The 17361-nt window shown below is 36.0% G+C and overlaps 1 protein-coding gene across 1 annotated transcript in view; it reads left to right on the forward strand.

Annotated features, from left to right (window-relative positions):
• The window catches only part of USH2A (usherin), a 380108-nt gene that overhangs the window by 132540 nt on the left and 230207 nt on the right, over window positions 1-17361 (forward strand). Inside the window, exons 23-28 of the mRNA XM_065679870.1 lie at window positions 5353-5479; window positions 5838-5948; window positions 7396-7569; window positions 8042-8172; window positions 13816-14089; window positions 17022-17225. Coding sequence (XP_065535942.1) covers window positions 5353-5479; window positions 5838-5948; window positions 7396-7569; window positions 8042-8172; window positions 13816-14089; window positions 17022-17225 — 1021 coding nt within the window. The remainder of the gene's footprint in view (window positions 1-5352; window positions 5480-5837; window positions 5949-7395; window positions 7570-8041; window positions 8173-13815; window positions 14090-17021; window positions 17226-17361) is intronic.

A 17361-nucleotide genomic window follows, 5' to 3' on the forward strand; every position in this document is an offset into this window, starting at 1 on the left:
TTTGATTTCCTAATGATACTGTCAGAATGTGGTATCATATATATCCGTATATGTGCATCCTTTCTGTAAGGTTAAATTTGCCTCAGTGTTGCTGGAAGGCCTGGTTGCTCTGTCATCTATACCTTCTGTCACACCTCAATGTTTAATTATGTGATTGGCATTGTGTCTACTTCTGTGGAGGGGGTTGAACAGAAATGCTTAATGGTATAAACTGGTGTGGATTTATTGATTTGATGATCCACTGTTAACCTGTGCTTCATGAGCTCTGCCATGGTCCAGGCACTGGTGCTCCATGACCATGTGGAGGTGTTGTGCAGCAGTGAAGACAATCTTCAGCTCTGGAGAATCTGTAAAGGAGGCATGGTGCTGCACAGAAGCTAGTGGGTATTTGATCCCCATGCTAGAAAACATTAAATATGCTTTTGATCCCAAGATACAAGTTTCTATTATTTCCACTGGATTTACACACAGGCTTTATCTTTTCCTTGCTGCAAACTGAATCAATATGTACTTCAATTTTTTGGGACTGTGCTTAACAAAGTCATTAATGTTGCCCTCATCTGCATTTTAATAGGTCTCTCTTCTCTTTTACACTTATACCTTCACTTAGCTACATAGGAATTTTTACTTCCTTTGCAAGATCTTTCTAGGTGCAATAGTTTGATTTATTTAGTTGTTTGTTTTAATGGGAATAGATATCTTTTAATTAGGATTTTAGTGCCTCAAATAGTATTCCTAGCCCTCCTTGCAGATTTGCTCCTTCTGAAGTAGCTTTATGTCAGCTAGGTTGGACTTAATCCCCAGGAGATGTTGCATTTTTTTGGATTTACAGTATTTGGGGGGTGGGGAGGAGGTCGGACAGATGAAAGAGTGGCTGCTTTGGGGCTTTTATGTTTTGTTTCTTCATTCTGCCCTTTTTGTTTCCATTTCTTTTACCTTTTAACTGTAAAAAGTGTACATCTTGTCTATATTCAGTTCCTAGACCACCTCAGTTCAGCTAATATTTCAATAATTGCTATCTTGAATTTTAAGAAATTGTTTATGAATATATCTTTGTTTCTCTTTGTTTCATTTGAATCAGACAACTCTGTCCCATACTGATTTTTAGGATCATCACTTCCATATTGTTCCCACTTATGAAGTCTAAAATTGCCTATATTAGTGCTTCAGTGACTGTTCATAGAAATGAAAACAATCTGTCATTCAAGACATCCAGGTATAGTGTAGGTCTTAACATTTATTTACTATCTATCTTGAAAGCTAATGCTTTCTAATTTCTCATTAATAATGTGGAAGAGATTGCTGTGCATTTTCAGATACAGAAGTAATGTACTGTGGCCCACATCAATATATTTCTTGTAGTATCCTTTTCAAAAAATTTTACCTATGAAAATTCAGTTACCACAATTTTTCAGCCCTCTGTATCCTTAATATTCTGTGCTACCTTACTACCTGTACCTTTGTTTCTATGTTTGTTTGTTTCTTTTGCCATTATTTGCAATTTGCTGTAATATCAGATATCATCTTCTGTAACAGCATTTCTTAGTCTTTAATTTGGGCATCACAGTTTGCATTCATGTGCAAATGCTTTAATTACTACTGACATCATGTGGTTTCTTAACCAAGTTAGATTCATTGCTTTCTCTTTTATCATGTTTATGGCATATATAATAAGCACTTATGGCCCTGCCTTTGTGCTTTCTCTTAAAAATTGCACATTCCTTCTGATGACAATTGTGTCTCTGCTGTTTTTTATCTATACCAGTGCGGTGTAATATTCTGTGCTCCCTTCCAGCTGTGTCCTGTCACAGGTTAATTAGTTTTACCCTTAGTCCCTTTCAAGATTCTGGTATGTATCTTTGCTCATCATCAGGAGCAAATTTTCTCGTTGTTGTATCTGCTCTGGAGATAGTCCTGCCAAGTCTTCTTAGTGAGGAGTCTTCAGCTGCCTAACTTCTTCCTTCTCGAAGTGTTAGTTTCAAATCCTTTTCTTCCTGTCCATTCATACTTCTCTCAACTTTACATGCACCGCCATTCATCTATCTATCTGTTGACTGACCATCTCTTTTGTCTCCCATTTGTGTTGTCAAGCTGCTCTTTTTTCCTCCCTAATTGTTTTACTGTCATTCTTTGCTGGTTGCTACTCATGGTCCAGGAAGCATGAGTTTTTTTGCTAACAGATGTCTTCCTCAGTCTTGTCCGTATAATTAAACAGTTCCACAGACCTTCCTCCAAACTCATTGTGCCTGCAAACCTTCAGCTGTCTGTGGCTTTTCTTCACATCATAATGCCTTTACATCCATCCCTAAATTACACAATCAACTCTAGCTAAATTTATAGTTCATTCGGTGGCTACAGTCATTTGTTCTTTTTTCCAGGAAAGCACTCAATGTTCTATACAAAGTGAAATCACTAACACTGAAAATTTAAGGCCAATCTGGAGCACCTATTTCCTTAGTAATTATAACAATCCTATTAAAAATTAGTGGGGTTCTTCTCACAAAATGGAGGGAATTGAATCGAGCTTTTCTATTGTTGAAGATGATCCATTTTCTAACCTTTGTAGCAAAAAGGAGTAACACTGAATATTTTTCTTAATGCCTTTGGTTTGAGCAGAGATTAAAGTAGCAGGCACAGTCTGAGGGTCAGATAAAACACACCCTACACCCCCCCTCAAAAAAAAAAAAAAAAAAAAGAAAAAGGGAGATGGAGAATACATAGCTATGAATCCCAGTTATACCTTGCTGCTTGGCATTGGCAAAACTTCAGTACTTGTTCACCTCCTCAGTGGTAGGAGTTTGAGCATTGAAAGAACTCGACTGGGAGTAGTGTAGTTACGTTCATACTTGGTCACCTAGACAGTGTCGTTGTGATGCTTCTGTGTATTTTTATGAATGTAAATGTCATCATGAAGAGACACAGATTCATATTTACCTCATTATTGCTAAGAGCTGCTAAAAGTTAAGACTTACTGTATGCCTTGGCAGACTTACTCAGATTTGGTTCCCTATCTGTGATTTCCAAAACGCATAACAAGCCATTTCACAACAGGATAGTTGAATGTGATTACTGAGTCACTGGGTTAAAATGGATAAAATGATACAGAGGCCTCCAATGCAGTGCATACTGAACCCTGAACACCACCTTTTTCTTTTTCTTCTTAGTTTTTTGCCCCCTGAAATAAAGCCTGGGTTAGCCCATGTGGTTGTGTGGTCCCAGATTGAATTGGTTACAAATAAATGTGGTTTCTGATGTAAAAAAAAAACAAACCCTGTTAATGGTCTCGATTTTTGCTAAACATAATATGAAGAACCACTTATTCAGGCACCTGATCTTTAGAATGCAGCATCGTTTGTAACAATTTTATCGCTAACTAAGTGCACTTTGATGAGACAGCATTTAATAAAATGCTCATTAATTTCATCATTGGCAAGGGTATGCTAAGAAGTAAGCCAGTTTCTTATGTCACGCCCAATTAGCATCCCATGCTAGTAATCCCATTAGTATTGTTGAATTCACTAATGGAAAAACTAATGGGCATGCTACCAGGGCACATTAATTGGGCATGACACCAGTTCTGGTTTTAATTATTAAACTATGATAATGAAATGTGTGTTTGTAAAATATTAAAATGTTGAAATAGGAGAGAAGACAATAAAAAATAGTATGTGAAAAAGTGCACATTGGTATGTAAGGATATATAGCTTTGTATTGTTACCACAGAACAGAGGACTGCTGTACAAACTGCCTCAGTACCAAGGTGTTGGCTGAAACAAGTAGGAAACATGCTGTAAATATTCATGGGGAATTATTTTTCTGTAATCATGTATATATGTACACATCATACATACTTTCATATATATGCTATGCAGTGACAGTCCCCAAGTCAAAATATGCTCTAAAATATATGCAGTGTTCATAAATCTATATTCTGACAAGCATTTTCTAATAGATGCACATCACTAAAGCCAGGATACTAAATTTTAGCAAGAAGTTTTTAGTATTAATCAGAGTAGGTATTTATGCTTATCAACAGGTTTCCTTCATGTGCATGAATACTTGGGCCAGAAAGAACTAGAACAACTGGGGGAAAGAAAAAATCCTGAACTGTGTGATTTGCTACTGCAAAATAACAAGTTAGACACCCAAATTATAAGGAAACTCAGATATTTCTTTTATATATTTTTTGGAAATAGGGTCTCTTTGGTTGTTTGATTTTATATTTTTTTTTTTTTTAGCCATAAGGTGCCTGTGGAGGTTGTGATTCTTTAATATTGTGTAGTGCCTATGAAAACAAATGTTTTTCCGTTCTGTAGTTGCCTGCTACATAGGACAGTTCTGTTTTGTGAATTCAACATAATATCTTTTGAGTTTCCTGACCATTCAAATATGGTATAAATTCCTGAGACAATATTATGGGAATTCTTTGGAACTTAGAAGATTATTTTGATATAAATCTCAGGAAAATTCTTGAAGTACATTAATTTTATTTTTATTCTATCATTATATGAATTTACATGGTATTGTGGTAGTTTAGTCTTGAGATTTGGTTTGGCAGATGCATATGTTCTATTTCTCTTACTCAGCTATTCAGAAAAGATTTATCTGTATTTTATTATGGATGTCTCTAAATTCACTGCTCATATATTTTTTATTATTGATGTATTAAAAAGAGTTAAAAATTGTAGGTAAATTTAAAAACATTTTTATAAGCATCCCTTGTACAGTGAAAATATCCTCAGTAATTCCCTTTATTTTTTTGATTAATCTGTGTCTCTTGACATGAACTTTTCCTTCGTAAACATATTATACTCTCTAACCTAAATATTCAAGTCCTTTTGATACCAGGTTAACAGGGACAGAACTTGGATCTTTATACTGTCCTATATTCACCTCTTTTTTGGGTCCCTTGCTGTAGATAGGAGCTGCAGACAACAATCCTGATAGGCAGTTTTTTTTCTGTGGATCCTACATTGAATTGTGATCATCAAACTTCACAATCACAGCAATTCATGAAGTAGTTAAACAGGGACTTAATTTAAAAATTAAATAAAAAAAAAAAAAAGAACTGTGTGACATGACCTTCAATAATTTGTGCCTCATCATTTTCTTTATCAGGAAAGCCGCACAGGTTTTCTATTTTTAACAGAAAGTGGATCCTTGATCCCTCATCTATTATTTGAGAAGGTTAATTTAGTGGGGAAATCAGTCCTAAACTTCATTCAGTGTTCCAAAACAAGTTAAACAGAAGACTTCTATCCTTATTTTCGGATGTTCTATACCACAGAATGTTGCAAGTGTAATGCAAAATCTTCATAATATTCTTAATCAGATTCTTCTCTTAATAAAAAGGGATCTGCGGTAGCAGTCACTCCAACTAATGATGGTGGAAAAGAGTACAATGATAACAGTTGGCACCAAATAATTGCTACAAGAATTCAAGCACTGGGAAACATCACAGTGGATGGGCAGTACACAGGTAATCAATGCAGTTTCATTTTGCTTTGTAGTTTTGGTATTACTTAGGATATTGCTCACTTGCTTACTTTTCCGCTACCTGTGTTCATACGTACAACAAAAAATTCACTCAATTTCTTGACAAAATTACAAATGTTTTGTGTGTGCACCTGAGGTATCTGTCTGATGTGAATCTTTGACAATAAGTAGGAGGATTTTGCCTTTTTGTGCTTTTAAATCTGTGATTTTGTTAACATGCTTTTGTTAATGGATATGTACGGGAAAGTATTAGTATATTAGTCTCTTATCAAATATCAGTATTGTGATACTGAGTTGAAGTTTGTTGAAAGCACTCAAGAATAATGATCTATTTTTTTCAGGTTTTTCCTTAGCAACTAGTGGCAGTACCATGATTGGAGAGAACACAGGAGTTTTTGTTGGAGGCCTTCCACAGGGTTATACTATTGTAAGAAAAGATGTAGGTGAGTATGGTTGTAGTATAACAAATCCTAAAAAGTGGCACTGACTTAACTGCTTTTCCAGTGCTGTAGGCTGTATCGACATTGTGTCAGAAACGTGAGGACTGTAATTCGTTTGCATAATTATTTGCATAATTGTTTTAATCAAAAATATGTCTGTACAGTTTCTTGAATTTTATCTTTTGGGATATCTTTATAGCTGATTTCATCATCAGTAAAGAAGTACATGAGGTCTGTGTCCATTTTAATGAATTTTATATACAGAACTGGTGTGCATGTGAAACTTATGGGTATGTTTTACATTCTAGATTCCCAAATTCTTTTTAGAAATACATGTACAAATTGGTTTTATCAGCTTAAGCACAGGGTTATACATCTCACCATCCCATCTAGATGCCGGGATGGCTTTTTTGGTGTGAGTTTGGATCCTTCAGGGATTATTGCATTGAAATCAGTGGTGTATGAATACATCTGTATTCTACACCTGTATTCATGAGCTGGATTATAGCTGGCTTTGAGAAGAATCAATAAACATATGTTTTCATATATAAACTTGGTGTATGTGCCAAGTGTATATTCTACCAGCAGATAGCACTGAGGTGACTGCACACAAAACCAGTATACTATCAGCTGTTCTCACTGGATTCATATGCAGGTTTTCGTTTTGGTTTTTTGGATTTGAGTTTCTTTTTTCATAATTAACTAAAAGCCAAATTGTTTATTAAGTTTGTGTTCCTGTCACTGATAAGGACATGAAATGTAGCTGACGACTTGATGTGAGGTGCACTAGAGTTCAACTCTTTCTTTCCTTCTTTATGTGACCTTACTAAAACCAAACATACATGCATGTCTTCTAAAAATTTGGTTCATAAAGTAATCCAGGATGTCTCCCTCAAAAGCCAGCTAAATAATCAAAATGAGATTGACTAAAAATACCATTTAAGAGAAGGCCATCTATAAAACCTGCTTCATATTTTTGTCCTCAGTAAAGAAAGAGTTAGCAGCCATAAATCACTATTATTTTTATCCAAAAGAGGAAAGAAGAACTTCCTGAGGAAGCTTCTGCTTTTTGCAGCACTGTTTCTTTCTATACAGAAGATGCATGCCTTTCTTCAGAATTACGGTTTTGTTTAAAGAGGGTAAACCTGCAAATTTGCTTTGGGATTTTCCTGGAGTAGATTTACGCAGTTGATTTGTAAAGTATCCTTATGCAAAATCTCACAAAGTTTAATCTTTTCCAGCTACATAGGAGTAGCTGCTGTCTTTAGTGACTAGACCCATCCAGAAGTCTGGAGTTAGCTTGGAGACCAGCTTTATGAAGTCATTGATGGCTCTTTATCAATGCATACATGGGCATATATGATAGGGTGAGGATGTATAAAGCCTATAATTTAATCCCTGTGTTTAGTTGCAGGTTTAAACCCATTATTATCTTTTTTTGCAGGGATAAAGATGATAGTCCAGAAAGGATTTGTAGGGTGTCTCAGTGACATATATTTGAAAAAAGTGCACACTCCCTATGAAAACTGGGAATCTTTGAACTGGGAGGATGCTGAAGAGCAGAACAATGTTTGTCATGTTTGGGAAGGATGCCCCGTTGTTCTCTTAGAAGGAGCACATTTTCTTGGCAAAGGTAGTTTGCTGTACTGCTGCACTAACCAAGTATGTTTTTGAGATAAAAAAGGTGATCATATCGAAAGTGTTGCAGTGATCTGCTTTTCAAAGCAGTTTTAGTTATATAGGATTATTTTTGAATGCTTTAAAATTTGGTTTCTGGGTTTAGCAAAGGCTACCACAAGAAAGAAGAATTGAAATCACAGATAGGTGCTATAATGCAGATTTGATATGCATGTTTCACTTTTGAAGAGGCCCAGATGCCTAAAAAAAATGCCAGGTAGCAAAATGTGGGACATTGCACAAGTTGTTTGCTGCAATATGTTATGGATAACTGTCCTTTACAAAACTGAGTGATAAAGTTGTAAATTTTAATCTTGAAACCTGAATTCTTCATGTCAAAGTAGAAAATAGCACCTAGATTTTTGGTTTCTTGAACCTATTTATTTATGTATTTGATTAACATAGGCATGTGTTCACTTTCTTTCAAGGGTTCCTGGAACTGCATTCAGGTGTTTTCAGTGGTGGACTGGAATTTGAGATCTCATTCAAATTTAGAACAGATCAACTGAATGGATTGCTTCTGTTCGTTTACAATAAAGATGGCCCAGATTATCTTGCAGTAAGTTCAGAAATACAAATATACTATATTCAGGTATGACCTGTGAGTGTTGACCACTGAGATAAACAGGAGAAGTTTAGGTTAGATAAAAGGAAGAAGTTCTTTACTGTGAGGGTGGTATGAGGTGCTGAAATGGGTTGCCCAAGGAAGTTGTGAATTCTCCATCCCTGGCAATGTTCAAGGCCAGGTTGAATGGAGTCTTGGGTGACATGGTTTAGTGTGAGGTGTCCCTGTCCATGACACGGGGGTTGGAACTAGTTTCCAACTCTAACTATTCTATGATTCTATGTCCAGCATGTAAGGAAATTTCAAACAATAAGTTATTTTTGTGTTTTACTTGTTTTGGAATGCTGTGCACAGCAAAATGGAAGGGGAGCAAAAAGACTCTGACAAATGCTCAGAATAAATTACCTGTGTTATTTATATCATAACTAAGAAAGATATCAGTATATGAAGAGCAGAATTATTCTCTTTAGTTATTCTCAATTATTCTCTTGCTGGATTATAAGGGATTAGAAAAAAAGAGGAAAAATACGTATAAAAAGGTTTCACTTCATTCCTGAGAAAGTATAGAATTACCCAATTTCCCAGTTTTCATACTAGAACAAAATCAATTAAATTGTCAATCAAAAAGTTAATGACAAATTGTCTGCTATCCAGAAATTGTCTGGTATCCTAATAATCTTTCTCTTTAAGTATATGCATTTTTTATAATTGATAGGATTTCTTTATTTTGATTTGAAACATATAGAGAGAAATTAGTGGTCCATCTTAATCTCACCTCATCCCTATCACTAGAGAGAAAGCTGTAGAGGTATTAGGCAAAGTTGTAAGATAATGCCAATAAACTTTTTTTTGGTGTCTGTTGAATAAGACTGGTTTATGCTCAGAAGTACTCATGCTTCCATCTTTTCCATGATTTTGTTTAAGTTTGAAAGTGCTTGTTGCAGTTTTTCAAATGTGTTTGTTGCAGTTTTTCAAATGTTTTTGTTAGTTAAATGGCTCTGGATTTTCATCTTTTTCTTCTCCCAAGAGAAGAAAATGAATACAATTGCTTAGTGCATCAACTCTAGTTACTACTTGCAACTACTTGTGAGCATTAGAGAGGATTACATTGAAAGTAATATCTCTTTTCAGGTGGTCCAAGAAGCAATCATTTTCATTCAGATTTCTGAGGATATTGTTACTCTTTTTGCCCCACTCTGCCCTTTCTGCTTTTTGACTGAATATCATTTATTTAGTTATTATTATGTAGCTGTTTTGCTAACGGCAGTCATGTTTTATTGCATGGCATTATATCTAATGTGCCTTTTCTTTTAAACTTCTGATCTAAAATGTATATTTTTCTCCTTTTCAAGTCAACTATAACTTACTCTATCTTTACTTCTTTACAGAAGTACTACTTCTCCAGCAGTTTCTTTTTTCCTGGGTTTTGAGTTCTGCTAGACCTGATTGCCTCCAATTTTTGAAGCAGCCTTAGTTAAAAATTATAATGAGTTCCAATAACAAGTCTTGCGAATTATGTTATCGCTTTAGTTTTGCTGTCAAGTAATGACCATGATCATACAATAATAGCGTAAGATGCTATGCATACACTACTGTCCCATCCTACACTGTCCCATCCTACAAAGACTTCACAGTACAGGGGCAGTATTTATATAAACCATATTCACAGGGACAAACATGGGCTTTGGGTTCTTCTGGAGATTCTTGCCATGTGTAATCCTTTTTTCCTTTATCTTGCTCTATGAAAGACTAACAGAAATAGAAGAAAATAGCTTCTTGATTATGAAGGAAAAAGGTGACTCACTAAATGAAAAGTGGAGTCAAAACTACAAAGTAGTTAGACAAAACACTTTCCATCTCTATTCATGCTTCCCGATTTTTGGCAGTTTTATATTTAGATTATTCTTTTAGCACTGAAAACTGTGATTAGATAATTTTCTTATCATTTGTCCAAAGTCAAGTAAACTTTCTTTAATCTCACTTCACTCCTGACCTCAACATCTCCATAGCCTTAAGATGAGGAATTCTAGAGACGATGAGTATATGCATTATTTTCCAATCCTTGCAGCTTTGTGCTCTGCACATACGTAATGATGACTGAAGGTTTTACCGTACACTTGAGCTTGCAAAAAACGGTTAATAGAAAGTGAAAATGAGGTGTGTAGCATGTTGCACATGAGCTACAATGTCTTTGTTAGGAACCTTGGTCAGGAGACACTTGCACTGCAAAACAGGTTAGAAGCTATGCCACCTATCCTGAGTGCCAGTGTAACACGATATTCCCTGACCCTTCCGTTTGCATAGGTCGCATCTCTCTTATTAACTTTATAGTTTTGGAATGACTATAGCTAGACAAATGGCTGGTCTGCTACCAAACAGCGAAAGATTCTTATCTTGCCTTCTGCGCAAGACAAAAATTTGTCCTAAAAAGCTGCTGTGTTTAAAGTTCACTTCTTCTGTTACTTCCATGCCCTGACACTAACTCAAGCCAGAGAATTCAAACTGATTCTTTTTGCATCCAGGCACAATAATTACAAGCAAACTGTGAGCAGGTAAGCTAGTTGGAATCACTGGCTCTCTGACGTGTGTTTCCTCATGACGTCATGTGATTAAAAGAAGGTAATGTGACTGCTGATAGAATTTGCATTACTGATTTTGATGCTGACCACTTCAACATCAATGAAAGCCTAAGCACTGCTAATCTGATGTGACAGTGGCAGCAGGTCCCAAGACATGGTGACTGATGATTTTCTTCTACAAAGCTACACAGTAAGAAAAGAGTCCTGCAGGAACCTTTTCAAAGGAATTACACTTCAGAATAGCTGCATGAAGTAAGGTAACTGGTACCCAAGATTAAAGTGTTACCTGTGATGGAAATAAGGAAGTGTGTGAAATAAGTGTTTTGGCAGCTCAAAGTGGAAATCTTTTTATTAGCAAAGGTGTGGCATACTCATACTTGTGTAGGTAATATTCCTGTTAGCGACCAGTGATTTCTTTCTGGTGTCAGGAAGAAATTCCCATTTTCTGTCCATTATAGTAACTGATTCAGAGGAGGCTATTGAGGAGTTTGTGTTCAGGCCTCTGACCTCTGGCTGGCAGGTCTGAACTTGGCTAGTACCAGTCCACAACATCTTCTTGCCTTTGTCATTTCAAGGGTGCATTGCTGACCAGTCTTCAATTTGTAATTTGTCTTGACTCTCAGTCCTTTTTCTTCAAAGCTGCTTTCTATGTCTAGAATACCAGTGGCAGCCCCTTTGCTATCAACATCAAACATGCTGAGAGTACACCCTATCCTAATTCCCAGGTAATTAATAAAATCTTTAATCAGAATCAATACCTATGTCAATCTCAGAGAGATGCCACAAGCTTCCAGTGGGCCTCTAGAAGCTGTTCTTGCCCCTCATGTCTTCCAGATTCAGGCTAAGCTTTGGCTTTCCTAATTCCATCCTTACATGCTCAGGTATATGAAAATAAGAATTGAGTGCATAGATATCAGTATTAATAAAATTTTGTAGCAGTGTTTAATATTTGTACCCCAAATTCTGAAAAGCAAGTATGCTTTTAAGCATTAAACTGAGAGCCTGCTCAGGTTTAGAGCTGTGGTAGAGCTCTCCTGTTGAGATATGGTTAACTCAGATGTCTGGCAGAATAAGATAATCTTAATGCATTTTTTATTTAAAGTAATAATATATTTTCCAAGATTAAAAATGTTATCCAAGGCAAACAATTTATCTGTTGTTTTTCTGAAGTATGCTCAGTACCAAGAAGAATCCTAGATCTGTGCAGGACTTTGCTTTTTTCTTTTTAACTTCACCATGCAGAGCAGTTAAAACATTGGTCCTTTATCTTTAGCTGCACTTGGCCATTCTAAATGTCAGTCCATGTCAATACGAAAAGCACAGGCATCATTCACTGCCTGCTTTAAGACTATGCCAAGATGAGTAAATTGAAAGAGGGATGTGCTGAGTAGTGACCCTGTGTCAAACACCCTGCCCTCTCTCCAGCTTCCAGGTCTGCCAGACTTGCTGGCATATTACTGTAGTCATGCTGCTGAAATGCTTTTTTCACACCAGCACAGTATGCTTTGTATTAATTCTCATCAGGGAAGAAAAACAGGGGCTTGTCCAATGGACTGCTTTGTCAAGCTATACTCGTCAGCACTGATGCCATATCAGTCCCTTCACTTGTATTATAGAGTCCTTGGCTATGAAGAGCTCTGAATTCATAGAAATAAGAAAAGTTGTGGTCCAAAAGAAACAAATAAACAAAATCCTTCTGTCTTGTGAGCTAGCAGCCAGTGTGCCCTCTGAAGTAGGACCTGTATTGCCACTGGCACCTCAAGTACTGAGGTCATTCTTTAGATGGGGTCTCTGTTAAGGAAATATTGCAATATTAATGTTAATAGTAACCTAACTGTGTCAGTTTGTCAATACTGATGATAAGCATTTATATTAAATCTGTAATTTTCTAATAAGATTTTGGCATGGGAACAGTAATGCTTTTTTTTGTGAATGTATCTGTATTTTTCAAAACCCAGTTCATCACCTAAGTATACAGTCCTCTATACATGCCAATTTACAGCCTCAGCCTACTTGTGTTCTGTAGACACGGGAGTCATGGACAATGCAGAGACGATCAATGTGATCAAGCAATTGCCAAAGTTTATTGCGCACACACTGGGTTATATATACTGTTCGTGTTCTTCCAGCTTGCATTATATCTCTAGTTACAGCAATTTCATTGGCTAACATGGAAAGGCTAACTTACACCACAAGCTTAACAACAGCAATTCCATTGGTCAGCACTTTAACATTTCAAAACTAACCATATCAACTTGCCCAACATTGCTCGCCAACCACAACTTCTCGAACATCTTAACTCTGTGGTTTCACATCCTGTTTCCAACTGTAAGACTATGCAACATTGACAATCTTACTTCTCTAATATGCCTCCCCAGATGGTCTGGGTAGAAGAGCATGAGTTCTGTCCAAGGCCTCTTGCCTCTGCTCACAGCTATGACAAACCTGCCCACAGTGTTCCATTCAGTTAGGATAAAGAGTTTTGCAGTAAAGCTTTGGAAACTTCCGCAGTGAAAAAATTAAGTAAAATGTATTTCTATTAGAGAATTAGAACATTAATCTCAAAAAGCACACACAAGAGCAATTATTTTCTTACAAGATTTAGAAGAATAAGGGTGTATGGTTGTAAGAATCAGTGTATTCTGGAAACTTTTGAAATTGAGTTTACCAGCCAATTAAAAAGACCTTAATCAGGTCTGACATTTCATCTCCTTATTATCTTGTTGCATTCTTATAAAAAATGAATTGACAGATAAAATACTGTTTTCTCATTCTCTAAAAAGCAAAGCAATCCTGGTTCATTGTCTTTTCTTTTTACTCACTTAGTGCTATACTTGAGAAAAATCAGAACATATAGTCTTACATTCTGAATAAATCGATACATGATATTAAGCATATTTTGTGTAAACAATTTTATGGTGATTTATGCTATCCGGAACTTAAAAATTTGTTGTTCATTGATTTCTTTTTATTGACTGCCTTTCTTTTTAAATAGCTCTGTTGTTGCTGTGTATGTGATATCTCTTTCAAAATCTTTTTTCTGTTTTAAAATGCACAGATTGAACTGAAAAGTGGAACGTTAAACATCTTTTTAAAAACTGGCATTTTCTTTACACAAGTGGATCTCTGGTTAGGATTGTCTTATTGTGATGGAAAGTGGAACAAAGTCACTGTGAACAAGGAGGGCTCTGTAGTTTCAGCAAGTGTGAATGAACTGAGAGAGCAGATGCTTGAACCCCATGTTCAGGAGTTGAATGTAAACTCACCTGTCTATGTAGGAGGAATCCCACCTGAGATTCAGAATTTTTATAAGGAACTGTCGTTAGAACAAGGTAAGATTCTAAGAAGAATGTGTGTTTCTCAAAGCCTGCTGTCACGCACAATGTAGACATTCTGCAGGTGATAGTGTAAATTCATGAATGTGTGACGTGAATATTTCCTCCCACCCACTGTTGCTTTATCTACCAATTATTTCTACCCATCTAGCTTCACTTAATCCTGATCCTTTTGTAATGCCATAAAAGATCTTTCAACCCAGTGATCTCTGAAGCAATCTAACTCAGGAGAGGAACTGATGAGTAGCAAATGGTAATCTGAGATGCCCAACCAGAAAGAAGATCTCAAGTCTTCATCAGAGAAAACTAGTCCAGATAAACTTGTTTCGTTTGATCAACTTGTGTACCCATAGATCTGAAATAGAAAACCAGTGGAAAACAGTAAACATAGCTTAAATCACTGTAATGAGGCTGGATGCCGTGATATAGAAGAATACTTGAAAGCTTATTAGTCCTTTTTAGGTGATACTGATTCTGGTCTAAAAAAAAATCAAGTTAGTATAAACCCTGGAATTTGGATTTTGGCTATGTTACCAAGGTGCTTTCCGTGTTATCAGGAGGATGTGAGAGAGTCATGTTTTCAGCCATCACTGTGATCCTTCTGTTCTGGAACAGGTCAGATTTCTAGGGAAAAGAGAGAAGTATTAATTACAGCCTGACACTAATGGCCTCCAAAAAGGATACTGTATTAAATGTTGTAAAAAAGTGTCTATTTACACTATCTCTGTTTAAAGTTTGGGTTTGTTTTTTCATTACTTATGAAACTATTTGTCAGTTACAGCATTTTTTTTCAGATACTTTGGGCAAATAAGTAGCGGTCAGAAAGAGATTAGTGGGGAATCTAGTAAGTGGCTTTGAATGCATGAACTCATACTGAATGCATGCATTCAAGTAAGCTCTGCAGAGCTGCATTGAAACCATGTGATTTCACAGCTCTTCTATAGAATAGTTTGAATCAAATCCTGCACTGGCCTTCACAGACAGTTAAAAAAAAAATTTGTTTTAAGTATTTCTTCAGCTGCAGGTATCGCATATATCATAATTTGCCTCCAGGTTCTGTGTGCATAATATTTATGGCCCAAAAGAGCTAGCCAGTCGCACCCTGTCAGTGTTGCCTCGTAGCAGATGGTGTAGCCTTGTGGATGGATGCGTTCACAACTCCTGCAGCAAAGAGATCTGTGAACAAAGAATCTAGGGCAAAATAGCATCTAAAGTGAATATCTGAAGTGCATATTTAGGCACATCAATAAACATTACTTTTTTCACCAAGCCTCCTAAGCACACAACAAATAAGATGGTGGCTGCAAATTTATAGTCAGAGCATCTGAAGATAAAAACATTCCCGTTTATTCCTAAATACAGATTCAGATGAGCAAGATCAGGCATTACAGCTCTGGAACATACTTTTATTTAGGACTAAAATGATGTAATTGTATTCTAACAGAATATAAGACCTTTCCAGTTTAATAAATGATTACAAAAGGTTTTCTCAATGGTTGCTTGGTAGTTAACTTTGAATAAAGGAATATTGTTTTGCTGATAGCAAATAAGGGATACATATCTTTCTCCTACCACCCCACCACTTGGCTGGCATCAGTCAGAAATCTTCAAATAGTGATAAATGCAGCTAAAAAAGATAGTAAAATTAATGTATTAAAATAGATTGTGCACTATGCATCTCATAGTAAATTAGACAACTGCTCATTTTGTCTAATGATTAAGATGCCTGTGCATACTGGGATTACTTCTGCCACAGACTGCCTAAGAAGCCGAGCAGATTGTTGTCAAGTAGGAGCTGAGATTAAATTAGGATATATTCATTTTAAGGCACAGTTTGTGTAAATCCCTAGTGTTATGGAGAGAGAGGATGATTGAAAATGGGTGTCCACCTTCAATGCCCTTACCTTTTTACATGAACCATGTATGGGTATTGGATTGTCAGATCAGGATAAGTACAAATACTACTCATCTTGTAGTAATAAAGGTAGTAAAAATACAGAAGATTAATATGGTGCTTTCACAAAGGAAGAAATGAGCAACATTAAGCCTTCCATGAGTTGAAATCTTCAATTTGGTTACTGTTTGCTTTGTTTTTATGATGAACACCAAGCACTGTACTAAGATTTGAGAACTATTTTGTATCAATTTATTAATTCTTTTGTAAATTAAGTCCTAGAGCTATATAGAAATTTTAAGAACTTCATGCTGTTTTTTTTGTGGTGGTGTTTTTACTACAAGTAACTAATTTAACATGTGTGTAATCCCACATGCCCTTGGTCATCGTGCTTGTAGTAAGTGTGGGTAAAAGCCCTTCCCAAATCTTCACTCGTGAAGCCAAGCCATCAGTTGATAGGAATGCTACACTCACAGAGAGGAATATATATTGTATTTATATATAGAAAGAAATATAAAATGAAGTTACTTACTTTTTCTTACAAGTGAATAGTTTGAGGTTATGTTTCAAGAGTATATTTGTAAACAGCATACCAGTTATATCCCCATGCAGAAGATCTTCTGCAATGTCCTGAAGTTAATCACATATTCAATCTAGATATTCTTCTCAGTTTGTGGAAACATGTACATTAACAAAATATTAGCAAGCAGCTGAAAGCTGATTTTCAAATTCAGAATCACTTTTAAGGTAATAATTTTGAAAAGAGAAGTGACAGAAAGGAGAAAACTATTTTCTTGTGGGATGGCAGTAATAGTAATGGAAGTATAGTTCAGTAAAGTAGAAACACAACACTAGAATACTAGGGATTTTTACCAGCTTAGTATTGTGAAAGTGGGGACAGAATTTCATGTTGGAAGTCAACATATTCACATTAAAGTCTTTAATGTTGAAAATACAGAATTTAAAGGAACAAAAGTGATTCCTAATTAATGACAGAAGCTCTCTATGTGATACTAATCTCTTACTGTTTGCTAGGTTTCGGTGGTTGCATGAAGGATGTTAAATTTACACGAGGTGCTGTCGTTAACTTGGCATCTGTGTCCAGCAGTGCTGTCAGAGTCAATCTGGACGGATGCCTATCAACTGACAGTGCTGTTAACTGCAGGGGAAATGACTCCATCCTAGTATACCAAGGGAAAGAGCAGAGTATTTATGAGAGTGGTCTACAGCCGTTTACAGGTAACACATTGGTTCCTTAAATAAAATGCATCATTTTTATTTCATTCTGTATTAATGTATTACCATGTCCAATGTCTTTTGGTTTGTAATTTTCTTTTTTCTTTTTTTTCTTTTTTCTCCTCTATACTTCTCTATA

This window comes from Lathamus discolor, chromosome 5 (assembly GCF_037157495.1).
Source record: "Lathamus discolor isolate bLatDis1 chromosome 5, bLatDis1.hap1, whole genome shotgun sequence".
Lineage (NCBI taxonomy): Eukaryota > Metazoa > Chordata > Aves > Psittaciformes > Psittacidae > Lathamus > Lathamus discolor.